Consider the following 27,246-nt stretch of genomic DNA (forward strand, 5'->3'; position numbering starts at 1 on the left):
TAAAGAATTATCGTTTAGAATATTAAAGGAGGCCTGATCAAGACTTTGCAGAATTATACGAGTTAAATTTATGAGAGATGCCATTCTTTTAGCAAGTATTATATACATTTACTTTAGTTTCTTCAATGTCATTCTTTCAGCATGTTTTGTAATTGCTTTAATTAGTTACTTCAGTCGACTGTAAGTGATTGTTCTTTGGGGTAGAATTCTGTAAGTGTGTGAGATAAATTTCATCTCCCTTCTCTTAGCGCCCTCTTTGACATGTCCTTTCCACACCGAATGCTTATCAAAAAAATGCCTGAGAATAATTTGAACATGTCTGTAACCCTTTGAGGTCGATTTGACTAAAAATTTAGAGAATGTATTACACCTGCTTTGAGGACACGTGCTATTTCTATTCCAATTTCCTGTTAAATGCGAAAAGTTGTGAAGAGTTTGAAATCGGCTTATATATGGAGCAGGAGTCTCTTATGTAGGATTGTTATGAAGCTACACTTCCAATTATTCAATAACGTTGATATATTTTCTCAGTGGATGGTTATTTCATAAGAAGACATGACGCTAAACGAAAGCGTTTAACGGGTGGCATGCAAAGAGCTGGCTGTCGAACTGTTGTTTTCTACCAGCAAAACAAAGGGTCAGTTTGATTAAATTTCCTAAACTGAAGTGAGCCACAGAAGGAAAATTAAATAACTATTATGATATGGCCCTTGGGGCGTTGCTCTGACTCGCAATCCCATTGAAAATCATAATTACTATGTTGTGAATCAAAGTGATATTAGACATGTGGGTTGAGTTTGTTGTTGGTTCTTGTCGTCACTCCGAGAGTTTTTCTCCGGGTCCTCCGGTTTTCCTTCCTCCACAAAAACAAACATTCTAAATTCCAGTGGAAACAGTGGAAAAGAAGAGCTACCTCGTGGAATGTCGGTTGGAGCTGGAAGAGTATCCCTACAAACTACCTGCCGCATCATGAATGTGGAACTGACTTGCCGGGCCGGGTGGATGGACGGAGCACACCCAACAGTTGACGAAGGGGTTGACGATTATGAAATCTTCTGGGAGGTCAACGTTTGGTCGAGGTAAACAAATCTCGATGCAAAGAAATTCGTGCATTATTTACAGCCATGCAAGCAGGCTCTCGTTCTTAGTCTCATAACAGTTGCAGCACAAGCATTTTTCTCTGCACGAGTATTACGCCTTTGGCACAGCGAGTCGGGATCGATCTGGAAGGTGTCTGGCACAAGTAGTCATTATTAGTGCCCAAACCCTTGCAGACATCTTTTCGGCTTGCTTTGTCTTACAAAATTAATACATTATCTGTACAATTTTTGATGAAAAGTGATATATAACATCAACTGAAAACTCACTCATCCAATCTTATTTGCGTTGCCGGAATAGGATAAATTTCTTTTAACAAAATCTCAAGGCTAGTAATTTTAAACACTGAGAGTTAGATATTTTACGATATAATCTGTAGATATTACTTGATCTAATTTGTCTTTTTGAATCAACCAGAGCAGTAATTCATTCGACCTAGAGTAGAAGAGTTCGATGAAAAACTTACAAAAGCTTTTAGGTTTCCATACGAAGAAAAAATAGACATCGCGTACGCCATACGATAAAAGCAACTATTTTTGGACACGGTAGGAAGGTGAATACATTTACACCTTCTCCTCTGCCACAGCATTTCAAAAAGCCTTCTTCAAAATTGTCACCTGAAACTTGGTCACGATAGTGCGGATCCAAACGGAAGTCGAAGACACTCGAAGTGTCACGAGACGAAATCAAGTCAACACGTGAGCTAAAAAGTGCAAGACACGTGAGCTCAAAAGTGCAAGTGACACCAAGTTTATTCAGTACGTTTTCATTGATGTCATCTTGTCTCATTGTGAAAAGTGTCTGCTTTTGATATTGCCGTTGAATATTTAGACAGGTACATCATTCTGTCATCATGGCGCCCGTTTCCGCCCCGTGGTCCCCTGCATCGGATTCCTCAAGATGCAGGTCCTCTAACATCTCCTGGAGACTTATCCGTGGGGCGTCATCGTCATCATCTTCTGAGGCGCCTTTGTAATCACGATCTGAAAGTAATAATGGTGTCAATTAGTTTCCTAGCCAGCTTTGTTCTAGAGTATTTTATCTTGATCTGAGAATTCACTCTCAGGCAAAATTCCTACTCATCTCGGATACAATATGGTCCATGCGGGAAACTATGTGTGGAGCGCATTTCGCGAAGCGTTGTAAAACAAAGACCAAAGTAACTACAACGGCTGATCGGAACAAAACTGAGCTTCACAAGGATTCTTTGTAAACAAGCATGGACGGCCAGACCAATTGAAGTTGGATTTTGCAAGTGATTGTTTGAGAGGAAAGCGGGAGCTTTCTCGACCAATCATAGAATGGAATAAAATAAAAACTATGGAATATTCCGGATTACGTTAGAACATGACGCTATGTTTTTACAGAGATAAATTAGGTGTTAATCACTTACCGACATAAATGTTGATCTGCTGTCGGTAGATCTTATCTTCCTCCAGATCACCAAGGAAAGCATCGTAATCTCTGCACAGATAAATTGCTTAGATTAAATTCGGTCATAGTGTCAAACAAATTACCTCGCTATAGTGTTGAATAAGGACATTGGAACAAAGGGTCGGTTCTGCTGCTCAGCGCATGTGCATGGTGGGTGACTCATGAAAAAATGTAAAAGGAGACTATCATATAACCTTTTAAAACAGAATGTTCGCTAATGTTTTCCTAATTTTATGGGTCATTCATACTTTCTCATTTTCCCTTTCTCGTGACTAAAAGAACATTTCAATTCAACAACCACCTTTCCAATCATTTTTACACACAAGGAAACATGAAATTAAGGCGAGGACAGGCCATGCACCGAGGACAGGCCATACGCCGAGGACAGGCCATGCGCCGAAGACAGGCCATACGCCGAGGACAGGCCATACGCCGAGGACAGGCCATGCGCCGAGCAAAGCGAATACGTCCTTCATAAATCCATCAAAACAATTAGAGTACCCATCCAAACTGTCTTGATCAATTCCTGCCATTTCTTTGTCAAGACCCTTTAATTTCCAGTTTCTTCTCCGCCGTCGCCTCTTCTTGTCACCGTAGGATTTCTTCACCAAAATCTGGAAGTTTTGACAACAAACATCTCATTAAAGGAGTAAAGCCAACGTTTCTGCATCTTGAAAAACTTAGTCTACGTTCTTCTGGTGAGTCAATTGAAATCTGTTTTAATCCTCTCCATCCTTAGTCATCCCTTTTCTTTCTTTACTTCCTTTTGGTTCTTTTTTATTTCTATTTCTTGCTTAATTGAAATTCTGAAGTCTCCCTTAAAATTGAAGATTTTTTTGTAGGGCTCAAAATTTGACTCAAGTTCGTAATTTTCAATCCGCGTCAATCTTCTCCATCGTTAACAATCCTTGTCTTTTCTTTGCTTACTATTGCCTCTTTCAGATTTTTTATCTTACAAATTAATATGTAGTAGTCTTCTTGAAGACTACTTGGTTGAGTGGTTTCTAGCCCACGGCTGTTCTTTTGGCGGTGACTTACGGCTGAAAAATGAACTTAACTCATCACAAACACAGTGAGACCTCTTACCACATCTGGAATTCGTTCGGGGTTCATCTTGGCAAGATTCTCATCGCTTACATTTGTTGTTGTGAAATCAAATCTATCCAAAAACAAACATAAAAACATATAAAAAAAACTAAGCGGTTATAACATTTGAACAAACCACACTTTTCAAACGGTTTTCTCATAGTGTACATAACAATGGTACGTGTGAAATACTCCTCGTTAAGTGTACACAAGAGCAAAAGTACGAGTGAAATAATTAAAGTGTGAAAACACCATATCTCTTTTTTTGACGTTCCATGCCGCACTTGAAAGATGGACCACAAGTTATTTTCAAAGACCAGTCTGTAACGTCGGTACAAAACAAAAGGATAGGAGGGATGGGGGGATGGGGGTTAGTCTTACCCCAAAACAGTATCCCCAGTCTTCAGTAGATGGCCAAGATGAGTGCGGCAGTGATACTGACAATCATTCGTGCCCAGGTCCTGCATCCGCGCTACCCATACATCCGCCAAAACATGCTGATAAAGCAAAAAAAAAAAAAAAAGAAACAAAAAAAAAAACAAAAACAAAAAAAGACCATCTTAATAATAATTGAGAAGCGCTCTGTGAAGCCAACGTGAAAATAAATAATATTTTTGGTAGGTATTTGTCAAACCCGAGGAGAATAACGTTTTCGATAGCACAATGACATACATGGTTATGACTAAAAATATACCCATAAAACATCTGAGATATTTTGATCCTACAGAAGCCAAGTCTGACTTCAAGTGACCAACAAAAGTCTTTTCACAAACCCCCTTAATAGCACGATGGCGGAAAATCCCAAGGAGTAGGGGTACTTTACTTTAAAATCAGTAAAAGAGACTCACTGGTGGATAAGGGATTTAATTTAACCCTATCAAATCATATTTCGGGAATATTTGCCTTAAATAAGAGGATAGTAGAGAACACAGCTAAGTTCTTATTCATGTATACAGAAATTTCAGATACCCTTTGACTGAGGTTGGTTGTTGACGAAGATAAATTCTTTGAATCAACTGGCTCAATCTGAAGAACCATGTACTCAGTAAATTGCTTATATGTGCAAAGGCTTTTGAAAGGCAGACGCCAGTAGTTCGATGCTGAGATTTCTGCAGCTAAATGATATAGAAAACAAAAGATAGAAAATGGTAATTGACTTTAATAATCATTTGAATACATTCAATTGAACTTTTCCTTGGTTTTTATTCATCTTGAAGTGAACCACGTTTTTGCGATAGTTATTACACATTCTCAGGATGCAGTGGCCTACAGTTTAGCACAGAAAGGGTCCAGGTTCCACTCCTAGGTTCCACTTCCATTCTTAACTGTTTACACCCAAACATCAGTATGCATATTCTCCATACTGTTCTCTAGACATTTGCTCAGGTGCTGACAAGGATAATCAGTGTAACAATCTACTTCTGTAGTTGTTGATCATTTCCATTATTCTCATGACCTTAGTGTGTGATTCAGGGGTGACATTGTGTGGAGAATTTAGATGCTAGACACTCTTAGAGGTTAAAGGGTTTTAATAAAACACTTTCATAATAAAACAAGTAACAACTAGCACAACACAATTGACTCTTACAATGCCACTCTCCACTTACAAGTATACATTAGTATTTGTATACCATAAAGAAAAACATCATTGCATAAAAATGCACAGAGGGGGTCCCTTAGGTCAACAAAGCATCCCACTCAACAGGGGTGGAATCAGTAATGTTCCCTCTATGCTGCAGAACCCTGGCATGATCTGTGGCACTTGGACCAATCAGCCTTTATGACTTGATTTGCCTCCACCTTCCCATTCCCTTACCCCACCTCTTCAATATCATTTGGCACAGTAACTGGGGTTGTTGCCTTCCATTTGGTAATTGCATCTGTTTGAACATGATGGCATGAAAACTACAGCTCTGATATGAAAACTTACTTTGTAATGTTGCTGGATCAATAAACTGTAAATTTGTGCTGACTCGGTTACAGATGACATTTTGACTGAAAAATAAAAAGCAATGACAACAAGTTCAATACTGATAATATTACACACTATGCAATGACTGAAGTTGAAAAAAAATTTTTTTGGAGCCATAAAGTGAAATGTTTTTCCTCCTCTCCTGGCATCATTACTCTGAGGCAAACAGTATTTTCAAAATTTGCAGTGGACTTATTTTCTTCCTTTGTAATCTTTTAAGATCACAAATTTACTTCTCTGATTTCAAATAAAAGATTTCATTTTTGCACACATAAACTTAACTTTTTGAAAGCAAAATACATTGAGCCATCAACTTCGAAGACTGCCAGTGTTGGGGTTTAATGATTTTTTCCTCAGTTGAAGACTGGAACTATAACTCCAATATTCAGTTACAGTACTTTGGAAAACTTGCCCTAAGCATCTCTCGGAATATTGCAGATGCATCAATACCACCTCAAGCAGGCTAATAAAATTTTTCCATTTTCTTACCTAATGTTACCAAGAGATCTTGAAACTTTCAAAGGCAAACAAACAACTTCCTCCTGGAAAACATCATTGTGATCACAGCTGATTATTAAAATTCAATCTGAAGACTGAGCAAGGTGTTCATTAGGCATGGTAGATCAGATAGTTTTTTGGTTACTTTGCAGACTGATTCCCTGGTTAAATCATCATGGCCTGAGCAATAAATTCTAAAAATGTAGAGAATGTTCACTTGCTGTTTTAAATTAAATTATCTTCCACAGTGTTATTCTATTTCTTATTGAAAACCCTAACTGTAAAATCTGTGAAATTTGCCTTGATTCTGGTTAAACTAAATCATAATTTTTGCTCAGGGTTTCTCTGACATGAAATATCTACCTAATTGTTCTTATATTTCATATTTCAGGGAACAAAACATTTATCTGAGACTCCATGGAATTGGAAATCTTTTATCATGTATGATTCATGTATTAATCATGAAATATTAAGCATTGGACTGTCTTGAAAACTCCTTCAATGGCAAAAACCAAAATAAACCTGGCCATTGGAAATGCTTGAGTAGTGTTTGGAATGGACTGGACTAAACAAAACTAGACGTTGAACTAGTATTATTACAAACCCTGCAAACAGGAACAATTTCCACAGAGAAAGTGTACTTGTAGTTGTATGTATTGTTGTGTACATCATGGGAGATGAGCTTCTCAGACGTTTTGTACCTGAAAATAATTTTAAAGGTTTACTTAATAATCATAACAGGAAAAAAAAAACAGCTGCATTCAATTTATGTGCATGTATGCGTGTTACCAAAAGGATGTGAACTATGACAATCAAGCTCACAGGTGATGGAAACTGTTCGATCTGGTATCAAATTCTCAGAAGCCGCATGATAAGAAATCTAAGGCAAACAGTGGGGAGAATTACATAATTGTGACCTTTGGAGTTAGGGGTTAAAATTCAATTTCTCCTCACCTGCAAGGAACAACAGACTGCAAGAATTCAACAAACTTGCGAGCATCTGCTCTAGATGCATAGAAGAAGTCCACCCCGTCTAAATATGATTAGAATAACAAAGCAAAGTTCAGTTATTAAATGTCAAACAACAATAGCAGGGCTGACACAGTGGAACCTCTCCCATTCCACAAAAGTCACCTGAATTTCACTAAATTTTAAAATAAATGTCTCTCTTACCTGACTCTTGCTTGACCTTCACAGTATTCTGATGGGCTCCATGTTTCAAAATCAACTGTTCAAGATAGAAGAATGTCTTCTTGTGTGATGTCTGGAAAAAACATCAAACAATATTTCATTGTTGTACTCTTGATTACAGTTAACATTTTCATTTAATTTAGCAGTTACAACCCGCCTAAAACATAAGCACATCTTGGTGGCTAATGGTTTGCAGAGGAAGAAAGACTTATTTGAGTACTGGTTAGTCCTCAAGACTCCCATGCTCAGTTAATCAAAGTGCAGATTACACCATCTTATGGATAAATCCCTAAGAGTTAAAAAAAGTACTGCACTGTCCAGTGGATGGCAATTTATCCAGTGTTATCCACCCAACAAACAACTGAAGCTTTATAAAAAGTTCTGGATTCAAGGCATTATCAAGGATTTTCTATTGTGTTCTTGAACATGACCATAACTTCTCAGAGGTTCAAACTATTAGAAAGAACTTTTCTTATTATTAAAAGGATACTTATGGAGAGGCATTTCATGTCCCTTCATGGTCTAGAAACTGTGATAAGCTACCATGGCGATGAGCTAATAAATGCACAAGACTAAGTTCCTCCATCCTCATTGGCTAAATTGTGAATATGCTGTTAACTTAATTTTGAATTTAAGTTGAAAAGAATTCCTGTCCAAGACTCATGACTGTGCCTTTTGATCCAAAATATGACATGACCAAATTTCATTTCCCAGTTCTCCCACACTAAAAAAAATGCAATTACTTTAATAAGCACACAGTACCTTCTGTCTGACTTGGACAACAGCCTTCCAGTAATCCTGAGCAGCCTGTCGATGACATGCATCACACATCTGATTTTGCACAACAAACTCCACTACAAACACCTGCTGCAATATTGTTGAATTTACCACCTGCAATGGAAGAGGTTTTACTAATCAGTTTTACACTTTCCTCCCAATGAATATGAGTAAAGGGCATGATGTCTGGTTCTAAGTTTTTTTAATTTTAATTTCTCAATTACTTTGAATCTTAAAGACAAAGTTTCCAGGGAATGATGACTCAAATTTTTATCACTAACACAATAAGAAACAAACCTCTTTCTGAATGGTTAATTTCACTTTGATTCTTTTAGAATGAGGCTCTGTCCAAACAAACCCTGCATCAACCAAGCGAACCTGAAGTAAGATGTATCATTAATCACATACAAGGTTCTAATTCATAACAAGGTGACATATAGCTCTTTGGATGAATGAATAATTATTAACTTCTTGGCAATGCGGTGAGTAAGTTTGAGACAATAAGCTCCAAGAGAATCCTCAGAAGATGCATGATTTTCTTCTGGTGAATCAAAATCTTAGTCTCCTGAATGTATTTTTGAAATTTTCTCTTTAAGTTCAAATGGTAAGTATCTCACTTTTCCTACCAACTGAGTTACAATTAATAACTCCTTTTGGTCGTAACAGACCAAAATCTGATTTTTTCCTTATATCATGATATAAACACAAATACAAAATGGACATGAGTGAAAATAAAGGAAATCTCTGGCAAGAACACTGACCCTTTAAATCCCAAGATCTCACTAGTAATTCTCTTTACTGTGTGTCATTTAGTTCTTGTGATGTTAGTTTTGAGAATTTGGTATTGGATCAACTAACAATCCCATAATTAATATTTTTCTTTATTCTCAACACTTGTCTGCTTGATATTGTATTGATATCGTAAGGGGAAGTTCTGTCCTGGTCACTCATGGGAGTTAAAGGGTTTAGTAAGTATCTAACACCTAATTCTACAATCCAAAATACAAGAAAATGTGTAGCAGTCAGAAAAGAGGATTTATATTCCTTACTGCACCTTATTCAACCCTTTTAGCTTTTTCAAACACAGTGCCAAAAGTTCTCTTGATTCTAATGCACATGTTGTCCACTGGCTTGGCGGCTGAAGATATCTGAAGACAAAACAGAAAATAGAGGAGATCCGTTAGTATGGAAATGTTAAGGTGTATGAATCAGCAAGCTGGCATATCACCAAAATTTGATTTTTACCATAACAATAATTATTAATTACATTAATAGGACTGGGTGGAATCCAATTTGGTCCATAATCATCACTGATTTATGATCACAAGTAAGATTACAGAGAGAATTGGATGATGCAAAGTCCTGTTACCAATTAATTAAAACTATGACAAAATTTGCGAAAGAAACTAGACATTGTTTATAAATTTTCACACAAAGACAACAGTTAACTAGGAAAAATGCATGAGAACAGCATGTGTACATGACACCTACAGTCCAGTTACACAGGCGTGATGTGTCAACTTTCACATTACGCTGTCCTATGAAAAGCACGACATGTACACTGTCCTATTAGTGCTCAACTTGGGCTGGTGACATCAAACACGTTCGAGAATCTTGTTATAGTTTTGATAAAGAAAATAATAATAATAATAATAATGATGATGATGATGATAATGACATATTACATTTTTAAAATTTGAACTCTTGTAGGTACAATTCACCCGATTGAAAATCTTTTATAGTCACTTTACGAATGTCAACACTGTTCTCATGTTCTTCTTTAGTTGCTATCAGCACATTTTTTTCAATAACACAATTTATAGTTATGACGCGACAAAATCTATGAAGTAAACGAGTTTCCGTCGATTTTTAAGCATCGATATGAGGTCAAGATTAAATCAGTCTGAAAAACTTACCTTTCACACGCTTTGCAGAAATATAAATTACTTTGCTTGGGAATTCCCTCAGTGATGTCGACTTGCGTTCGTAGGCACCCAACGCACATGTTGGATGGGTTCGGAGTAGTAAGCACACCACATTGACAACAAAGGCTGAAGATAGTAACCAAAGGAAATATTTTCAGCGAGTGTTTCCTTTAAAAGACTAGATCAAAGTATAAGTAAAGCTAAGTTTGGCAAATCGTCTGTGTTTTTGATACCTGGTTTGGTTTTCGGAAGAAGGGATTTCGTCCATATACTCCATGTTGGATTGTTGCTTAAGAAGAATTGTGGGTAGTATTGCGCAACATGGCGTAAGAGTTTATTACTCAGTGGGGCTGGGTGGGGATGGAATTGCACATGATCATGATGACTCGAATAAACAGACGAGGTCGATTTCTGGGGAGCAAAATGGATAAATAAATTCCTTTATGTCGAAGATACAACGATTTCTTCTTCCGTCTTCTCCTTCATTATCATTCGAACATCGTTTCTGTAACGTTCTCGATTTCTCGTCATCCAAATATGGAAAGGGCAGAATAACTCTTTGAAATATCTAGTGTAGGGCTTTATAAGCGCACAACCGTTTTAAGATCTTGCAGGTTGGTACCATTTTTCCAAACGCTTTCCAGAATTTACAGTGACAATAGGAATAAGTCTGTAAAAGGCTGTCTCTGTGTTTCAATTCCACGTCACTACAAATAGCGCAAAGTGTATTCTGGCGTACAACGCACTTTGAACGCGCGCGCGCTGTAGAACATAACGACACAGACAAAACTGTAGTTAACGAACTGAAGCAAACTGTGAATTATACTCGGGTACAGGGACATCTCAGCGCAGTAGACGGTGAATCTTTAACGAGGTTTGATAAGTAGTTTTCCGCCCTACTTTAAATAAAGGAAGTTCATTTCGCTAACGACGTACAAAGAGCGTATTCGTTGATTGAGGGAATCATGAACTTGAAAATTTTGGAGGAAAGTTCAAAACGATCTAAGTCACTCAAACGGTACAGCTTAAACAGGAAAACTAAAGAAAAAGAAAGGTTTGTGTATCATATATTATATTTCTTAATCATTTAGAAAACTTTTCTAATTAATTAAGTATTGTTTGCTTGATTGGTATTTTCCTAGATTTAGCTTTGACAAACGAATGATCCAAACGCCCAATTATTTGCAAACGTAGGTCTCAAAAATATCAGTGTAAGCTCTTTGATTCCTTTCAAAGAACTCGATCCCAAACAGTGATCAGACATTTGCTTCTCTCCTAACCTGTTGCTCAGTTTTGAAACTCATATAAAAGTAGTGCTTTGTTGGCATCTAAGGGTCACGTGTTCCAATCCTCCAGAAACTGCACTTTATTCCATTGACATGCGCGAGAATCAGTTCCTCATCCACTAACCCGTAAGTGAAATAACATTATGTAATATAATTTTAAACTTGTGATGGTAAATATTCTGCATGTACTGTTTTAAAAGGAAAGAGCGGATGACTAAATCTGTTGAAGACGAAACGCAGTCCTTGCCGTGCTCCCCGGCCTGTGGGGCAGATGCAAATGCAACCTGCGAAGATGCCGAGAAGGATACTTTGTGCCTTAACGCGAGAAAAGAAGACTCAACTGGAAAGCAAGAAAATGTTATATCGGCCGCCACAGTCGTCGTTAGCCAGGAGCTACCAATTGGTAGGTTAAATCTTTCCTTGCCTTAGACATGAGATAACAACGGTAACTTCTTGATATCTTTGCTGTATTACAATTCCTAGGGACGATAAAAAAGACACATCAACCTGCGTACGGTGTAAACACTCATGTGATGTCACAACGCCTTGCTCCAACTTCCGTGAGGCCCGACACCAAAAACCCTCCCATGGCTCCTTGTGGCCCGGCTGAATTAAGAAGCGTGCGCATTGCTAGTCAGTTAAAGAACCATCCTTCCAAACAGACGGAGAGCCTATTTCCTGCTCAACTGCAATGTACTGGTCGTGCTCCTAACTATGTGCCACATCATGAAAATTTTCGAGCGTCACCCAGATACGTTCTGGCTCCAAATTTACCTTATAATGGAAATACAATCATGCATTCGGCATTCATGAACATTCCACAAAACAACCCCGTCATGTATACACACACCTATATGACGCCGTTTCAAAGTCCAGGATTTCATGCCAGTCAAATTACGCATACTCAGATCAGGATGCAGCAGAACAGAGAAGCTTACAATGCGTTCACTGCATATGGACATCCATTTGGAGTGTTCTGGAGTAGACAGAATTAAACTTCTCCTTTAAATTGAACGATCTAGAAGGCTTAGATTTACACAAAGAAATAGTTCATGTGTGCCTGCCCCGTTGGAAAAGGCCATGCCCTAAAGAATAACGGAATTTTACGATAAATATTTACATCACGGAAGCCAGCTCTGAACGGTCAAAATTTCTTCTTTTTGCTCATTAAAAAGCATGACATATAAATTTATGAACCTTATGAACGAGAATGCTTTACTTTGAAATAGAAAAGATTCAAATTTATTTTCTATTTGAATCCTTCAACGTCTTAATCTTAATCTCTTGTGGCAGACTTCTTTTAACTTACAGCATTTTTCTTAGTCTTGTACAAACACCTAATTTTCCTTTTACTCTATCAGTTCATGTTGCTTATAGTGAAAAAGAAGTTATAATTTGAGAATTCTCCTACTTATTTGATCGTGAAAAATATATATTTATCATGACACTTAGAATAAAAAATCATCTTTCTCTTCTTGCTTTGTCTGAGAGTTATTTGTCGAGGACGACGTGGCTATTATTCTGATAATCTCCAAGACAGTTCCAAGCCTGAGGCGGGTAGTTGTTTTAAAATAGACTTTGAATGTGTATCAAGAGCTCGGGGCCCATTACAGCCAGCTCAACCCGGTAAGTTTAGCGCCCCTTATCGTTGCTTCATTACAATCCGTTAAATTTTATTCATCTTGAGTTATCCTGGTTTCTTCTTTCTTATCATTTGACCTGGCGCTAATCGCATGGGGCAGCTTCTCTTAGATCATTCTCTCTTGAGTTCTGCAACCGAAAAGTGCATTCGTAGAACGAGGACAAACATAGAAATAAAAATTAAGCAATTGAGTAAAATCCGTGCAAAAGTATGCATAAGGTGACATTAAAATTTATTCGATTCTGTGTGGCAAAGGCAGGCACCTAGGCGGTCCTCTCGTTCCCATTCTTTCTCTTCTTTTTCACTTTACAACTTTGCGTGACACAAATATTAGATCACGTGATAACCCCTGTTGATTTGTTTCTGGACCGCAGCGTCACTCGCCCAGCCTGCAGACTTTTCATCCATTTAATTCCCTGCGACGATGTGGCTGATTTTCGAGATCTTTGTGGTGTACTTTAAGCTTGTTTTTTATTGGCTGGAAGCAGCTTTTCGTCGAATTATTCCTCCACCTAAGAAAAACATCGAAGGCCAAACGGTGTTGATCACAGGTGAGGCACAGCACGTCTCAATGATATTGCTAAAGCTGCTACAGGCGTTGCTCACGATATAGGAAGGATTGATCATACTCAAAATTTGGTGTGCAAACAGCTTTGGAAATTTTTTTTTGCTATAGACGTTTTACTCGTGCATTTGAGATACCATCTTCTCTCATTAGAATATTGGTCCAGTGACCTGCAGAATTAAAGTTGATTTTTTTTCTTGCTTATTGATTAGCTATAACAGTAAGGACAAAATTATGTGTGCATTTCAACTCTGCATGTTTTTATCGATGTTCTACATGAGCATTTGAGATATTTTCCATCTCGGTATGCCAAAAAACTGATCCACTGACCTCCAGAAGGTTATTTCTTGCTTACTGCTCCTGTAAAAATAGTGAATAATTAAATATAAAATTATGCGCGATTTCCATACGATTAAATTAATGCTAAGAGTGTTCGACAACTCGTCATTCCTTTGATGGTAAGAAGGAGGAGAATTTCAGATCTCAGTTCAATTTATAACGCAAACCGTTCAGTTTTATATTTAAACGATAAATGTCTCCTTTATTGATATACTTTCGACAATTCATGCGTATTCGGTAGAAGGTACTCTCTGGATCAAGTTTGTAACCTCTTCGTTGTTTTACAGATGTTGGAGTTTAAGCGCTCAATGTTTTCTTCTTATTTCATAGGTTCCTTATATCTTATGAACAAGATTTATGATTTAATTACTTTTGAACGTTCAGCCACTGAGCACTACTCAAACCTCACTGATAATGATTTAGAAGTAATTAAATTTTCCAAGGTGTGGTATTCAATTTCACGATAGTCCTTGTAACAAGTGGTCCTGGAAAGCTGCCCTTTACATTCATTATTGAGATATTTATGCTTTGTAAATTAAACCAATAAAATATCAGCACAGAGCTAAGACATGCATTGCATTAGGTTTTAAAATTCAGCTTTGGACCAATTATATTTCTGGGATTTTCAAGAAAACAGGGGCCTGCTTCTACTTGTTGAAATACATATATCAGATGTTTTGGTATGTAGTATCGCTGAGTATTTTTACAAGGTGTGCTATACTTTGATAAGCCTGTAGGGGCTTGTCAAAATACAAACAACAAGTAAAAATACTCAGCAATACTACACACCTTAATGTCTAGTGAGTTATTTGTTATCCAACTGCTTGTTTATCTGCTAAGTCTTTCTACTCATTTCTCATAGGGCGGGAAAAGCAAAGCAGATAGATAAACATAGTGCGCACTGCTGACTGGTTAAACAGGTTTTTTTACAGTACAAAATAACCAACTGTCCAAATAGCCATACAATATTGCAGGATATCTGTTCTCTATTCATGTGTTATTTGTTCTTTACTTTGTGCCATTGGATAATAAATGCTGCATATTTACATGTCTTTTGTTTTGCCGATTTTCATTTAAGGTGCTGGTGGTGGGATTGGTAGACTACTTTCTCTCCAGTTTGCTGCTCATGGAGCAAAACTTGTCCTGTGGGATATAAACAAAGGTAAGTTACAGAAGAAGAAGATGACACAACACCCCTGGCCAGGCCGCATGCTCTGAATAATTCAAACCTGGGCCCCTTGATCTGAAGACAAAGGCATCTCTGCTCTCCAGAAAGATGGCTGTTAACCCTTTAACCCCCATGAGTGACCAAGACAGAATTTCTCTTAACAATATCAATTCATTATCAAGTAGACAAATGATGAGAAACAAGAAAAATATTAATTAGGGGATTATCAGTTGATCCAATACCAAATTATCCAAAGTAACACCACAAGACTTATATGGAGGACAGTAAGGAGAATTATTACTAATGAGATCTTGGAAGTTAAAGGGTGAACTGGTTTGTAGGCTTCAAGATGATCAGTGTAATGTAAAAAGGTCACATCATAGAGGCATTGCCAACTTTTAGGTGACAGTGATTTGAACAATTCTTTTTGTGTAGATTCAAATGAAGAAACTGCTGCACAAGTCCGTGCCCTTGGTAGGGTGGCTCACACCTATATTTGTGACTGCAGCAACAGAGAGGATGTCTATCGTGTTGCTGCAAAGGTGCAGCGTGAAGTTGGTGAAGTGGACATATTGGTAAACAATGCTGGAATCTTGTCTGGAAAGAAACTGTTGAATCTAAAAGATGTAGAGATTGAGAGAACCATGAGAATTAACACTCTGGCACACTTCTGGGTAAGGTTTGAACTCTCTAAGTTCTCCCAGAATTTTATCATCTTGAGTGTGTTATATGGAATTGGAACCAAACTCTCTCAACTTTTTTAAAGGAAAATGTACACTAAATGGAAGGAGAATATTGTAATAATCAGATCCATAGTCAACATGTGTTTTTAAATTTGATTTCAAGACTGTCACCAGCTCGCTTACATGGCATCTCTTCCTTAAATGTTATTTTGTATTAATCTTTTACATCCCAACATCAGTATGAATATTCTCCATACTGTTCTCCATACATCTCTTGAGATGCTACGAAGGAGATTTTGTGGAACAATCAAGAGTTTTGTCCTTCAATCTTGAAACATTAATGTGTGATTCAGGGGTGATGTTGTAAGGGGAAATTAGATGCTAGTCACTCTCAGGGCTCCAAGAAACTATTGTAAATTAATACTTATTTTTATCACTGTAGACTGTGAGGGCATTCCTTCCAGATATGATGGAGAAGAACAAGGGCCACATTGTCAACATAACCTCCATAGCAGGCAGCTTTGCTACAGCCAACTTGACTGACTACTGTGCATCAAAATTTGGTGCCACAGGTTTCAGTCAATCATTAACCTTGGAGCTGCGTGAAATGGGAAAAACTGGCATTAAAGTGACTTGTGTTCAACCCTATACAGTAAACACTGGACTAGTGTGGTATCCAAAGGCTCGGTAAGCCAGTCAACCGGTCTCTACAGGCATTCCTTAGGTTTTCAGAGACTGGAAAATTTTCTGGCTCAAATGCCATTGGAAAAATTTAAATGGCCTAAGCCATTTGTTTATCAGTCTGCTCTGGTAATTATTTGTTTGTTTTTTCTGTAGTTTTCCATCACTATACCCAGTCCTCGAGCCAGACTATGTGGCCAAGGAGGTTGTGGCAGCCACTCTTAGAGATGAGGAAATTCTCTTAATTCCCCGTGCTCTAGCTGTGAACTTCTTTTTGACTGGGTAAGTCATCATATGCTGCCATCATCCTTAGGCTCTCTAGCTGGGATGTGTCACTCCACAAATCTTAACAACATCTGGTCCCACAGAGCAGCTACCCCCAGCTGTGTCTGCATCCCTGTGTCTATAGATCTCAACTGCTGTGTGATAAGCTGTATGTTTATTGATTATTTCTGAAAGGAACAACTTGTATAGTTTGAGGTTGAAAGTCCCAGGGGACATTTCTAACTGCTCTTGGATGGATGCCAGATTTTTGATATCCAACAGGTCCACCTAGATTCAATATATGTTCTTGCCAAAAGGCCCCAACTTGGCAGTTTGAATCGCAATTGTGAAAGATGGTCATTTTTTTATTCTTATAATTCAGGGACTGTACTGTTTTCATTTGTGCTCATGTCAGAATGAGAAACAGTAAAAATTTAGACAAAGTATACTTCCATTAGATTCTTCCTTTTCTGTCTTTTGTTTGTTTTCATATTTTCAATTGTTTCCTTCCCTAAATTTTCTTTCTTTCTTCAACACTTTTATGTATGTATTGTCAAGCATTCGCTGTAAGAGCCATCTCATGATATTAATTTGATGTTTTTTTTAATGTTGTTACAGGATATTACCATTTAAAGCTCTTCTTGTTTTGAGTGACTTCCTTCAAGTTGGAGTCTCTGAACACACTCCAAGAGATGAAAAGAAGTCTGATTAACCTTTCACCCCTATGGGTGACTGGCTTCTAATGTGTCAATTAATTTGAAGCTTTGACATCCCCCCCTCCCCCCACCTCACTGGGCTATCCACAAACATTTGACTGTCCCTCGTGCAAGGGGGGTGGAGAATTCAACCCTGCTGGAAGTGTCAAATATTTTCAGCAGAGTGAACTTGTTTTATTAAGTTATATGGAAGTGTTTATAGATAAAGAGTTCAGTTGTGCATGTGAATAGCCCAGATAAAAAAGGTCTACAAGGTATGATCATGCCTTTAAAAATTAAATTGACCATCAAATCCACACACAATTTAAGCCCCAGGAGACTGATATTTGGAAAAAGCAATCTTCAAAAGTTCAAATGTCCAGGGGTTGGGGAGATACTGAAGCTTCAAATTAATTTACACATAATTTCTCCGTGCAATAACACCCCTGAATCAAATATAAAGGCCAAAAGAATGAGGATATGATCACCAATTTAAGTAGCACTTGATTGTCAAAATAAATTCTCCTTGACAGTAGCCAACATAGGAAATGTAAAAAGAACCAGTGTGGAGAATATGATTGAATATTAATGTTGGGGTGTGAGTGGTTCTCTAGAAATTGAGACTCAACTAACACCTCATGAACTTTTTAGCTCACAAATTTGTAGTAAGTTAGAGCTTAAACTTCAGCAAAAATATATATCCACAGATTCATTTTGTTATACTCTTTACTAGTTATATGACTGCAGTGAAAATCAACTGCTTCTTTCACTTTCTTACACAAATAATGCTCTAATTGAATAATCAATCCATCAGTTGGTCAGTAAGTCACTCACTTAGCCTGAGTCAGTCAGTCCACAATTAGTCATCAATCAATCAAATCAATCAAACAGTCAATCAGTCTGTCAGTTAATCAATCAATCAATCAATCAATTGTGCTTGCCTGAGCTTTCCAAATTTATTACTGTACATCTATTTGAGTAATAGGCTTCTCCTCAATCTCAGTTCAGCATTTCTGTGGGGTCTCACTATTAATACCATCAACTTTCCAAACATCTATCTTAGCGTTTCTTTTATGGTAGCTAACTGCATTTTATTTGTCAGTAGAATCATTATTCAATATTGTACATAAAATTGCACATAAAATGTCAATTTTGGGCTATTTACATCCTAACGCTGGGAGGAAAAAATACTTGCGTATGTATAGTCTAGCGACAATAACTTGATGTCAGATGTAGTGAGACAAAGCATTTAAAATTGTTCGCGAATATTTGGGCGGTAATTAAGGATAACGCCCTTGATATTTTTTTTTACTTATTTTTTGGGCGTTTTCGGCTCCCCCAATCAATCACGATTAAAAAATTATAAAATTGTGCAAATTATAGAGTGTAGTAGGCCGACTAACCGCAGCTTTGGTTTTCTGACAGTACACGGCTTATGAACGTTTCCGTGGAAACGGCCCCGTATGCCAACTTACCGACCAAGTGAGAACCGATCAGAACACTCAGATTTACCTCAGGACTACCTTGCCGAGGAAAGAGATATTTCAATTTCTACAGCTTAGTCCAAATCTAGCTCTGCACAGGAGATAGGCTTTTGCTCAGGAATAGTGATGTGATCAAGTACAAGTTTCAGCGCTTCCTTTGAATGCAAAAACGTTTCCTTGATAAAATAAACGATGGCCTTTATTATAGACTCTTCGGGAATCCCTGATAAGTACTTGTTGAGAACTTTCTCGAAAATAGCCAGTGCCTCTTTGCTGCCTTTTCCATGGCTATGTCTGCAATTACTTGAAGAGGACTGTCATCTGGCAGACAGGATTCAAGAGGAAGTATTTTGTGTGTACTTGACAAAGTCGTATTGTCGTTATCCATGTACTTTTGAATGACGTGGACAAAAAGCCAGTCGCTTACAAGTTCACAGGCTCTTACTTCTCGAACTTCCTCTTTAGACAGGTGTGGCTGCTCGGCCTGGAATCTCTTTATCTTCTGTGGAAGTCAAACTAATGCAACTCAAACATGCGCTGTCTCTTGGAACATAAGTGTTCCTTTCTTTCTCGGAATAATTACAAACAATTTAACAAGTGAAAATTGTCCTTCAATAGTGAAACAGGAAAATAACGTGGACACATTGAGCTTTTGGACAATCAACCTTTAATTTTGTGGGTTATCGTGATCTATAAAAGTTTTCAAAAATAAAAGTAAGATCAACAAAGATTAACTCTCCCAGCTCGCATAGCTGCTGAGAGAAATATGAATCGTTAGATTATGAACGTCAAGGGGTGCATTCTCAACTGACATTTTCAGGGTTAAATAACTATTATGAGATAGCTTTTGCTTTTCGTCTCATATTATTTTTGTACAACCTAAAGCACTTTTTCCTTTAAGTTGTTTGTTTTATTTTGTTTTTTACTACAAATCTGAGTTTAATTAGACTGGTCTAATTTGTAAGTCTAACAAATTAAAGTTTTGAATAGTAAATCCTCAAACTAATATATTTATTACCTCCTTGGAGGCGTTCGATAAACAATTTTGGTGGGTTGAATTATGAGAAAAATCTCAATGTGTCCACGTTATTTTCCTGTTTCACTATTGAAGAGCAATTTCCGCTTGTTAAATTGTTTGTAATTATTCCGGGAAAGAAAGGAACACTTATGTTCCAAGAGACAGCGCATGTTTGAGTTGCATTAGTTTGACTTCCTTGATTTTGCGTAAGACAATAGGCACCGGAAACAACGTAACGCCTTCAAAAGCCCATATAAGGAAGGTAAAATATTCAATATTTCATATTCGGTGATACATAAACGCAAAGTTCTTGCTTAGGGTTAGCGAGTTTTTGGCCATCATGTCGTACATTGTGGAGCGATTTGAAGAAAAAGCTAGGTTTAAAAACGAAAGCGAAGCCGAACTGATTCGAGAGAGACTCGAAATACTTGTAAACAACATTGTAACCCAAATGGAAAAGCACGACAGCCGATTTCAGTGTACATTGGTCAAAAGCGGAAGTGTTTACGAAGGAACGAAAGTTTGCGAGCCGAATGAATTCGACTTCATGGTAAAGATAACCCCTCTTACAGACAAACCATCAATCTTGCAGAGCTCCTGTGCGAGGGATGACGGCTACGTGCAGTTATCTCTTGAGGAAGATCAGTGGAAAGACTTCAGAGATGAAAAGGGCTTCTTCAGCCCATACTTGCTTTCCCGTCACTTCAAAAAACTTATCATGGAATCAATCTCTGATGTGGAAACTCCTGAAGGATTGAGCATTTACAGAGCTCCCCAGGACGAGTCGGAAGGACGTTTGTGGTTCCTTTATCGTGGAATACTTTGTGACAATGGTGAGGAAAATGCAGCTGGTGTCACATACTCCGAAACGCATGGACCATCGACGACCCTCAATATTCATTGGAAAGGGGTCAAACCTTATGACAACTTGAAAGTGAATGTGGACTTGACGCCAACTATCGACCTGCCCATATCCAGTCTTCCCGTTCAGCCCATAACTGATGTACGCCCCGAAGTACTGCCAAAAATTCAAGGAATTCTACAGAAGACTGGATTCCATGTCGTTCCTGCTGGATTTGACGAGTGGCGCATCTCGTTTTCTAAGGCCGAGAAAGAAATTCTGGCCACTTCCCCTAACGGTTTTAAAGCATGTTACAAAGTCTTAAAAGTCTTACGAGATGACGTGTCTAAGAATCTGGGATTGAGGACCTCCTTGTTACCGTCGTACTTATTTAAGACTGTTCTCTTGTCCCAGTTGTTCACCAAAGATGTCCATGCCTGGGAGAAGGAGTTCCGATCTCAAATGATCATCGATGTTTTGGAGCTCATTTTGCAAGCAATAAAGCAGGAAAAGCTTCCAAGTTTCTTCATTCCCTCATCTCTACTTCTATCCAAGGCACACGAGAACAGATTGCAGGAATGCCTCGTGGAAGACATGATAAACGAAGTGAAGGGCTTCAAAATGGCCAACTCATTGATGGACGTTGAAGAGAAAAAACAACAGGTGAAGATTTTACAACTAATTGAGCTGTTGGAGTACATATTTTCGTGCCTTAAAGATGGAAAGAATCCAACTAATGTTTGGAAAATGATGTTTGCTAACATCGACAGCGTACCTGGAGCTCGCACCGCTACAGAAAAATTTGACGTCAGTTGGATCGATATCATTGACGTAAACGACAAAGAACTTTGCCCAGCCGCTTACAGGAATTTAAAGAAGACAATGAACATTTGGGAAGCCTTTGTACCGCTTTTTCGTGAAGCTCTTCAAGGTGAGGAAACACAACTGGCTCAAAAATACCAATTCTTCGTCTCCGAGAAGATAAAGAGATTCGAGGCCGAGCAGCCAGACCTGTCTAAAGAGGAAGTTCGACAAGTAGGAGCCTATGAACTTGTAAGCGACTGGCTTTTTGTCCACGTCGTTCAAAAGTACATGGAAAAAGACAATACGACTTTGTCAAGTACACACAAAATACTTCCTCTTGGATTCTGTCTGCCAGATAACAGTCCTTTTCAAGAAATTGCAGACATAGCCATGGAAAAAGGCAGCAAAGAGGGACTGGCTATTTTCGAGAAAGTTCTCAACAAGTACTTATCAGGGATTCCCGAAATCTTTATAATGATGGCCATTGTTTATTTTATCAAGGAAACGTTTTTACATTCAAAGGAAGCGCTGAAACTTAAACTTGATCACATCACTATTCCAAAGTTAGATTTAGACTAAACTGTAAAAAATTAAAATATCTCTTTCCTCGGCAAGGGAAAAGGTAGTCCTGAGGTAAATCTGAGTGTTCTGATTGGTTCATACTTGGTCAGTAAGTTGGCATACGGGGCCGTTTCCACGGAAATGTTCATAAGCCGTGTACTGTCAGGAAACCAAAACTGTGGTTAGTCGGACCACTACACTGTATAATTTGCACAATTTTATAATTTTTTAATCGTGATTGATTGGGGGAGCCGAAAACGCCCAGAAAATAGGTAAAAAAAATATCAAAGGCGTTATCCTTGATTTCCGCCCAAATATTCGCGAACAATTTTAAATGCTTTGTCTCACTACATCTGACATCAAGTTATTGTCGCTAGACTATACATACGCAAGTATTTTTTCCTCCCAGCGTTAGGATGTAAATAGCCCAAAATTGACATTTTATGTGCAATTTTATGTACAATATTGAATAATGATTCTACTGACAAATAAAATTCAGTTGGTTACGATAAAGAAAACGCTAAGATAGGAGTAGTAATATAGAGACAGTATAGCGCCCAGCCAATCAGAATCGAGTATTAAGGTCAAGTTATTTTCGCTAGACTATACATACGCAAGTATTTTTCCTCCCAGCGTTAGGATGTAAATAGCCCAAAATTGACATTTTATGTGCAATTTTATATACAATATTGAATAATGATTCTACTGACAAATAACATTGCAGTTGGCTTCCATAAAGAAAACGCTAAGATAGATGTTTTGAAAGTTGATGGTATTAATAGTGAGACCCCACAGAAATGCTGAACTGAGATTGAGGAGAAGCCTATTACTCAAATAGATGTACAGTAATAAATTTGGAAAGCTGAGGCACGCACAATTGATTGATTGATTGATTAACTGACAGACTGATTGACTGTTTGATTGATTGATGACTAATTATGGACTGACTGATTCAGGCTGAGTGAGTGACTTACTGACCAACTGATTGATTGATTATTTGATTAAAGTATTATTTGTGTAAGAAAGTGAAAGAAGCAGTTGATTTTCACTGCAGTCATATAACAAGTAAAGTGTTTGACAAAATGAATCTGTGGATAAATATTTTTGCTGAGGTTTAAGCTCTAACTTACTATAAATTTGTGAGCTGAAAAGTTCATGAGGTGTCAGTTGAGTCTCAATTTCTAGAGAACCACTCACACCCCAACATAAATATTCAATCATATTCTCCACACTGGTTCTTTCTACATTTCCTATGTTTGCTACTGTCAAGGAGAATTTATTTTGACAATCAAGTGCTACTTAAATTGGTAATCATATCCTCATTCTTTTGACCTTTATATTTGAAAGAGAAATTATGTGTAAATTAATTTGAAGCTTCAGTATCTCCCCAACCCCTGGACAGTTGAACTTTTGAAGATTGCTTTTTCCAAATATCTGTCTCCTGGGGCTTAAATTGTGTTTAAATGCCCACGTGTTGGATTTGATGGTCAATTTAATTTTTAAAGGCATTCCCATACCTTGTAGACCTTTTTTATCTGGGCTATTCACATGCGCAATTGAATTCTTTATCTATAAACACTTCCATATAACTTAATAAAACAAGTTCACTCTGCTGAAAATATTTGGCACTTCCAGCAGGGTTGAATTCTCCATCCCCCTGGCACAAGGGACAGTCAAATGTTTCTGGGTTGCCCAGTGAGGTGGGGGGAGGGGGGGATGTCAAAGCTTCAAATTAATTGACACATTAGAAGCCAGTCACTCATAGGGGTGAAAGGTTAACCAGACTTCTTTTCATCTCTTGGAGTGTGTTCAGAGACTTTAACTTGAAGGAAGTCACTCAAAACAAGAAGAGTTTTAAATGGTAATATCCTGTAACAACATTAAAAAAACATCAAATTAATATCATGAGATGGCTCTTACAGCGAATGCTTGACAATACATACATAAAAGTGTTGAAGAAAGAAAGAAAATTTAGGGAAGGAAACAATTGAAAATATGAAAACAAACAAAAGACAGAAAAGGAAGAATCTAATGGAAGTATACTTTGTCTAAACTTTTACTGTTTCTCATTCTGACATGAGCACGACTGAAAACAGTACAGTCCCTGAATTATAAGAATAAAAAATGACCATCTTTCACAATTGAGATTCAAACTGCCGAGTTGGGGCCTTTTGGCAAGAACATATATTGAATCTAGGTGGACCTGTTGGATATCAAAAATCTGCCATCCATCCAAGAGCAGTTAGGAATGTCCCCTGGCACTTCCAGCCTCAAACTATACAAGTTGTTCCTTACAGAAATAATCAATAAATCAGTCTTTACTGTGTAGGGTTGAACACAAGTCACTTAATGCCGGTTTTTCCCATTTCACGCAGCTCCAAGGTTAATGATTGACTGAAACCTGTGGCACCAAATTTTGATGCACAGTAGTCAGTCAAGTTGGCTGTAGCAAAGCTGCCTGCTATGGAGGTTATGTTGACAATGTGGCCCTTGTTCTTCTCCATCATGTCTGGAAGGAATGCCCTCACAGTCTACAGTGATAAAAATAAGTATTAATTTACAATAGTTTCTTGGAGCCCTGAGAGTGACTAGCATCTAATTTCTGCTTAAAACATCACCCCTGAATCACACATTAATGTTTCAAGATTGAAGGACAAAACTCTTGATTGTTCCACAAAATCTCCTTGGTACTATCTCAGGAGATGTATGGAGAACAGTTAATGGAGAATGTTCATACTGATGTTGGGATGTAAAAGATTAATACAAAATAACATTTAAGGCAGAGATGCCATGTAAGCGAGCTGGTGATAGTCTTGAAATCAAATTTAAAAACACATGTTGACTATGGATCTGATTATTAAAATATTCTCCTTCCATTTAGTGTACATTTTCCTTTAAAAAAGTTGAGAGAGTTTGGTTCCAATTCTATATAACACACTCAAGAAGATAAAATTCTGGGAGAACTTAGAGAGTTCTGGGCTCACTTTGATTTTTTGGGGCCTTTTTGCCTTCGCCATGCCTGGACGACTTTGTTGAATTTTTTCTGCCTCACTGCTGGCTTTGATTGTTAGCCATGACTCTGGAAACCTGTTCAAGGCCTTCTCTTACATTCTTACGGCTGAAGAATCTTCTAGGCTTTTCCAGTAAGGCACCTGCATAGTACAGATGCTTAAGTTGCACAGCAATAGTACGCATTACATCTACACGAAATGTGGAACAAAACAATGAAAAATCAATCACTTTCTCACCTCAATTTGGAATTTTGAATAGTATGCAAATGTAAATGAAAAAATGCCATTTTTACCTCGTTAATCGAGTCGCCGGTTAACAGAGTCAAGCCATCTTCTCAGTCGGGATGAAACGTTACCTTCATGTATTCATTGACATCGCCTTCTACAACATCGTTGTTGATTTCGTGATCGCTTTCACAGGAATCACTGTCGATGTCAGCTCTGACTTTCTTGGACTCTGATGTCCTGTCGATTGCTACTTGCTTCGAATTCCAAACACCGAACAGCTTTTTGTGCCGCTTTATTTTGTAAGATTACAGACGCAGTGATTCAGTAAGTTCAAGCTTGGTCATCTCATTACGCGTAAACATCGGAGCGCGCGCGCTAACTATTGATTTAACTTGAACATTTTTATTCTGTGATCATCTGGCGAAATGTTACAAGAGTTTGTATGGAAATACTTACGACCGTTCTTAGGAATAAAAAATACAGTCAAATTCTGAATACAAAATACCTCACCTCACTTCCACAGTGCGTCGCTTAGTATATGACCGCTTCATGTTGAAAAGAACCTGTTATGTTGAAAAGAATCTGTTATCCATTTCTAGGTTTACTACGTACATAAGAAAGGCTCCTAGATAACTGATGATGTGCTCCCTTTATTTTGCAAACAGTGAAGAGTGTTGGTCTACAAAACTGATGAAAGGAAATGCAAACTTGCTAAAACAGCCTATCTTGGTCCAAATGATGATAAAGATGCAAATATTAATGATAACCAAAAAAAGGATGGCACATTCAGGTGGCCAAAACAGAGAGACACTGACATAGTCAGCCATAGATATATCTTCACATGTGCAAGAGTGCAGAAAGTTGGTAATTGTTTTGTTGTTAGTTCCCTTGAGAGTATTGATCACAAGTGTAAAACATATCAAGAAATTTACATGAATGCTGTTACACAAGTAGACATTATAATAACTGTCCATAACATTTTACACATGATATTAGACGAAGGAAATGATATTTGAAGTTTACATGAGGAGCTTTGGACCCCCAAAAAATTCGCAACATGCATTCTACGGAGGCGCTATATTTCTGTCATCAGTGTAGAGAATTACATCAACGTTTGCGGTCGATAGGTGTCTATACGGTTACTTAAACCTGTTGATTATAAGTTAAAGGTTCACCTAATAATTAATACTTCATCTATGCTCGAATTTCAATTACGAAAACACAAGAAATCTGGCATTGAAATCACTTGGCGCGATCTTATCATGGAGGCCGAAGTCTTCGATCGATCGGCTGAGCTTTCTATAGTTACGGGATCCAATCTTGACCCCAAAAAGTACTGGTATGTGCTAACGAAAAGTTAATGTGAAATCAGGCCGAAAACTTTTGCAAAGAACGAATTGTTTCGTCGATTCCGAGTTGAATACAATATGTTCTGTCCCGCCAGCAGGTCTCAAGCGCGCCAACAAAGGCTGTTCGTTCAACGCCGAGTAACCAAACAACATGCATGTTATATCTTCAATTGGTCTCCGTGCCGGACTAATTAATTAGACAGGGAGAAATCCAGCAGATGGATTCGCAAGGTCTCAAAACATAATCTTGTTGTTGATACGGTAAATCAAATCGCCCTCGACCGTACACTTTAGGCGGGCAAAGGCCTCCGGTCGAAATATCATGAGAAATTGCAATGATGTCAGTCAAGAATAGCCGAGCGAGCATTCGGGAACTAGTAAAGGATCATAATTAAATAAGTTAATGGTGGATGCCTAAACTTTCAGTCAAAAGAAAGAGTCCAGACAAAGAGCGGTCTCCTGATATAAAATAGTGTGGATTCAATTTTTCGTGCCCTCTTGGGTAGTGTATACCCGAGGATTACCTTTAATCTCTTGCATACCTTCTTGGGTAGTGTATACCTGAGGGTTGTTTTAATCTCTTGCATACCCTCTTGGGTAGTGTATACCTGAGGATTATTCTTAATCTTATGCATACCCTCTTGGG

General features: G+C 37.9%; 2 protein-coding genes across 2 annotated transcripts; one reads left to right on the plus strand and one right to left on the minus strand.

Annotated features, from left to right (window-relative positions):
• Positions 1-566: 566 nt before the first annotated feature.
• On the minus strand, positions 567-10,264 carry LOC131781560 (60S ribosomal export protein NMD3-like). The gene is made up of 16 exons (XM_059098245.2): positions 10,215-10,264; positions 9,973-10,107; positions 9,111-9,204; positions 8,354-8,434; positions 8,042-8,170; positions 7,262-7,352; positions 7,043-7,121; positions 6,693-6,789; positions 6,080-6,132; positions 5,549-5,613; positions 4,588-4,733; positions 4,000-4,115; positions 3,619-3,691; positions 3,034-3,146; positions 2,492-2,562; positions 567-2,081 (listed from the first exon to the last, which is right to left on the minus strand). The coding sequence occupies exons 1-16, from the start codon at positions 10,256-10,258 to the stop codon at positions 1,939-1,941; spliced, it is 1,530 nt and encodes a 509-aa protein (XP_058954228.2). The 5' UTR covers positions 10,259-10,264; the 3' UTR covers positions 567-1,938.
• Positions 10,265-13,260: 2,996 nt separating this feature from the next.
• LOC136281167 (retinol dehydrogenase 10-B-like) lies at positions 13,261-18,968 on the plus strand. Its single transcript, XM_066167405.1, has 6 exons — positions 13,261-13,460; positions 14,892-14,975; positions 15,417-15,655; positions 16,107-16,351; positions 16,502-16,627; positions 17,228-18,968. The coding sequence occupies exons 1-6, from the start codon at positions 13,334-13,336 to the stop codon at positions 17,319-17,321; spliced, it is 915 nt and encodes a 304-aa protein (XP_066023502.1). The 5' UTR covers positions 13,261-13,333; the 3' UTR covers positions 17,322-18,968.
• Positions 18,969-27,246: the final 8,278 nt, after the last annotated feature.

This window comes from Pocillopora verrucosa, chromosome 5, assembly GCF_036669915.1.
Source record: "Pocillopora verrucosa isolate sample1 chromosome 5, ASM3666991v2, whole genome shotgun sequence".
In the NCBI taxonomy this organism is placed as follows: Eukaryota; Metazoa; Cnidaria; class Anthozoa; order Scleractinia; family Pocilloporidae; genus Pocillopora; species Pocillopora verrucosa.

What these genes read in the sequence shown, in the direction of transcription:
- LOC131781560 (XM_059098245.2), bottom strand. Translation starts at nt 10,258, where the DNA reads ATGGAGTATATGGACGAAATCCCTTCTTCCGAAAACCAAACCAG. An exon ending in TCTTCCGAAAACCAAACCAG is followed by an intron (nt 10,108 to 10,214) that starts GTATCAAAAACA and finishes TACTATCTTCAG; the next exon opens with CCTTTGTTGTCAATGTGGTG. An exon ending in ACTGGGGATACTGTTTTGGG is followed by an intron (nt 3,692 to 3,999) that starts GTAAGACTAACC and finishes GTTTTTGGATAG; the next exon opens with ATTTGATTTCACAACAACAA.
- LOC136281167 (XM_066167405.1), top strand. Translation starts at nt 13,334, where the DNA reads ATGTGGCTGATTTTCGAGATCTTTGTGGTGTACTTTAAGCTTGTTTTT. An exon ending in CCAAACGGTGTTGATCACAG is followed by an intron (nt 13,461 to 14,891) that starts GTGAGGCACAGC and finishes TTTTCATTTAAG; the next exon opens with GTGCTGGTGGTGGGATTGGT. An exon ending in CCTGTGGGATATAAACAAAG is followed by an intron (nt 14,976 to 15,416) that starts GTAAGTTACAGA and finishes CTTTTTGTGTAG; the next exon opens with ATTCAAATGAAGAAACTGCT.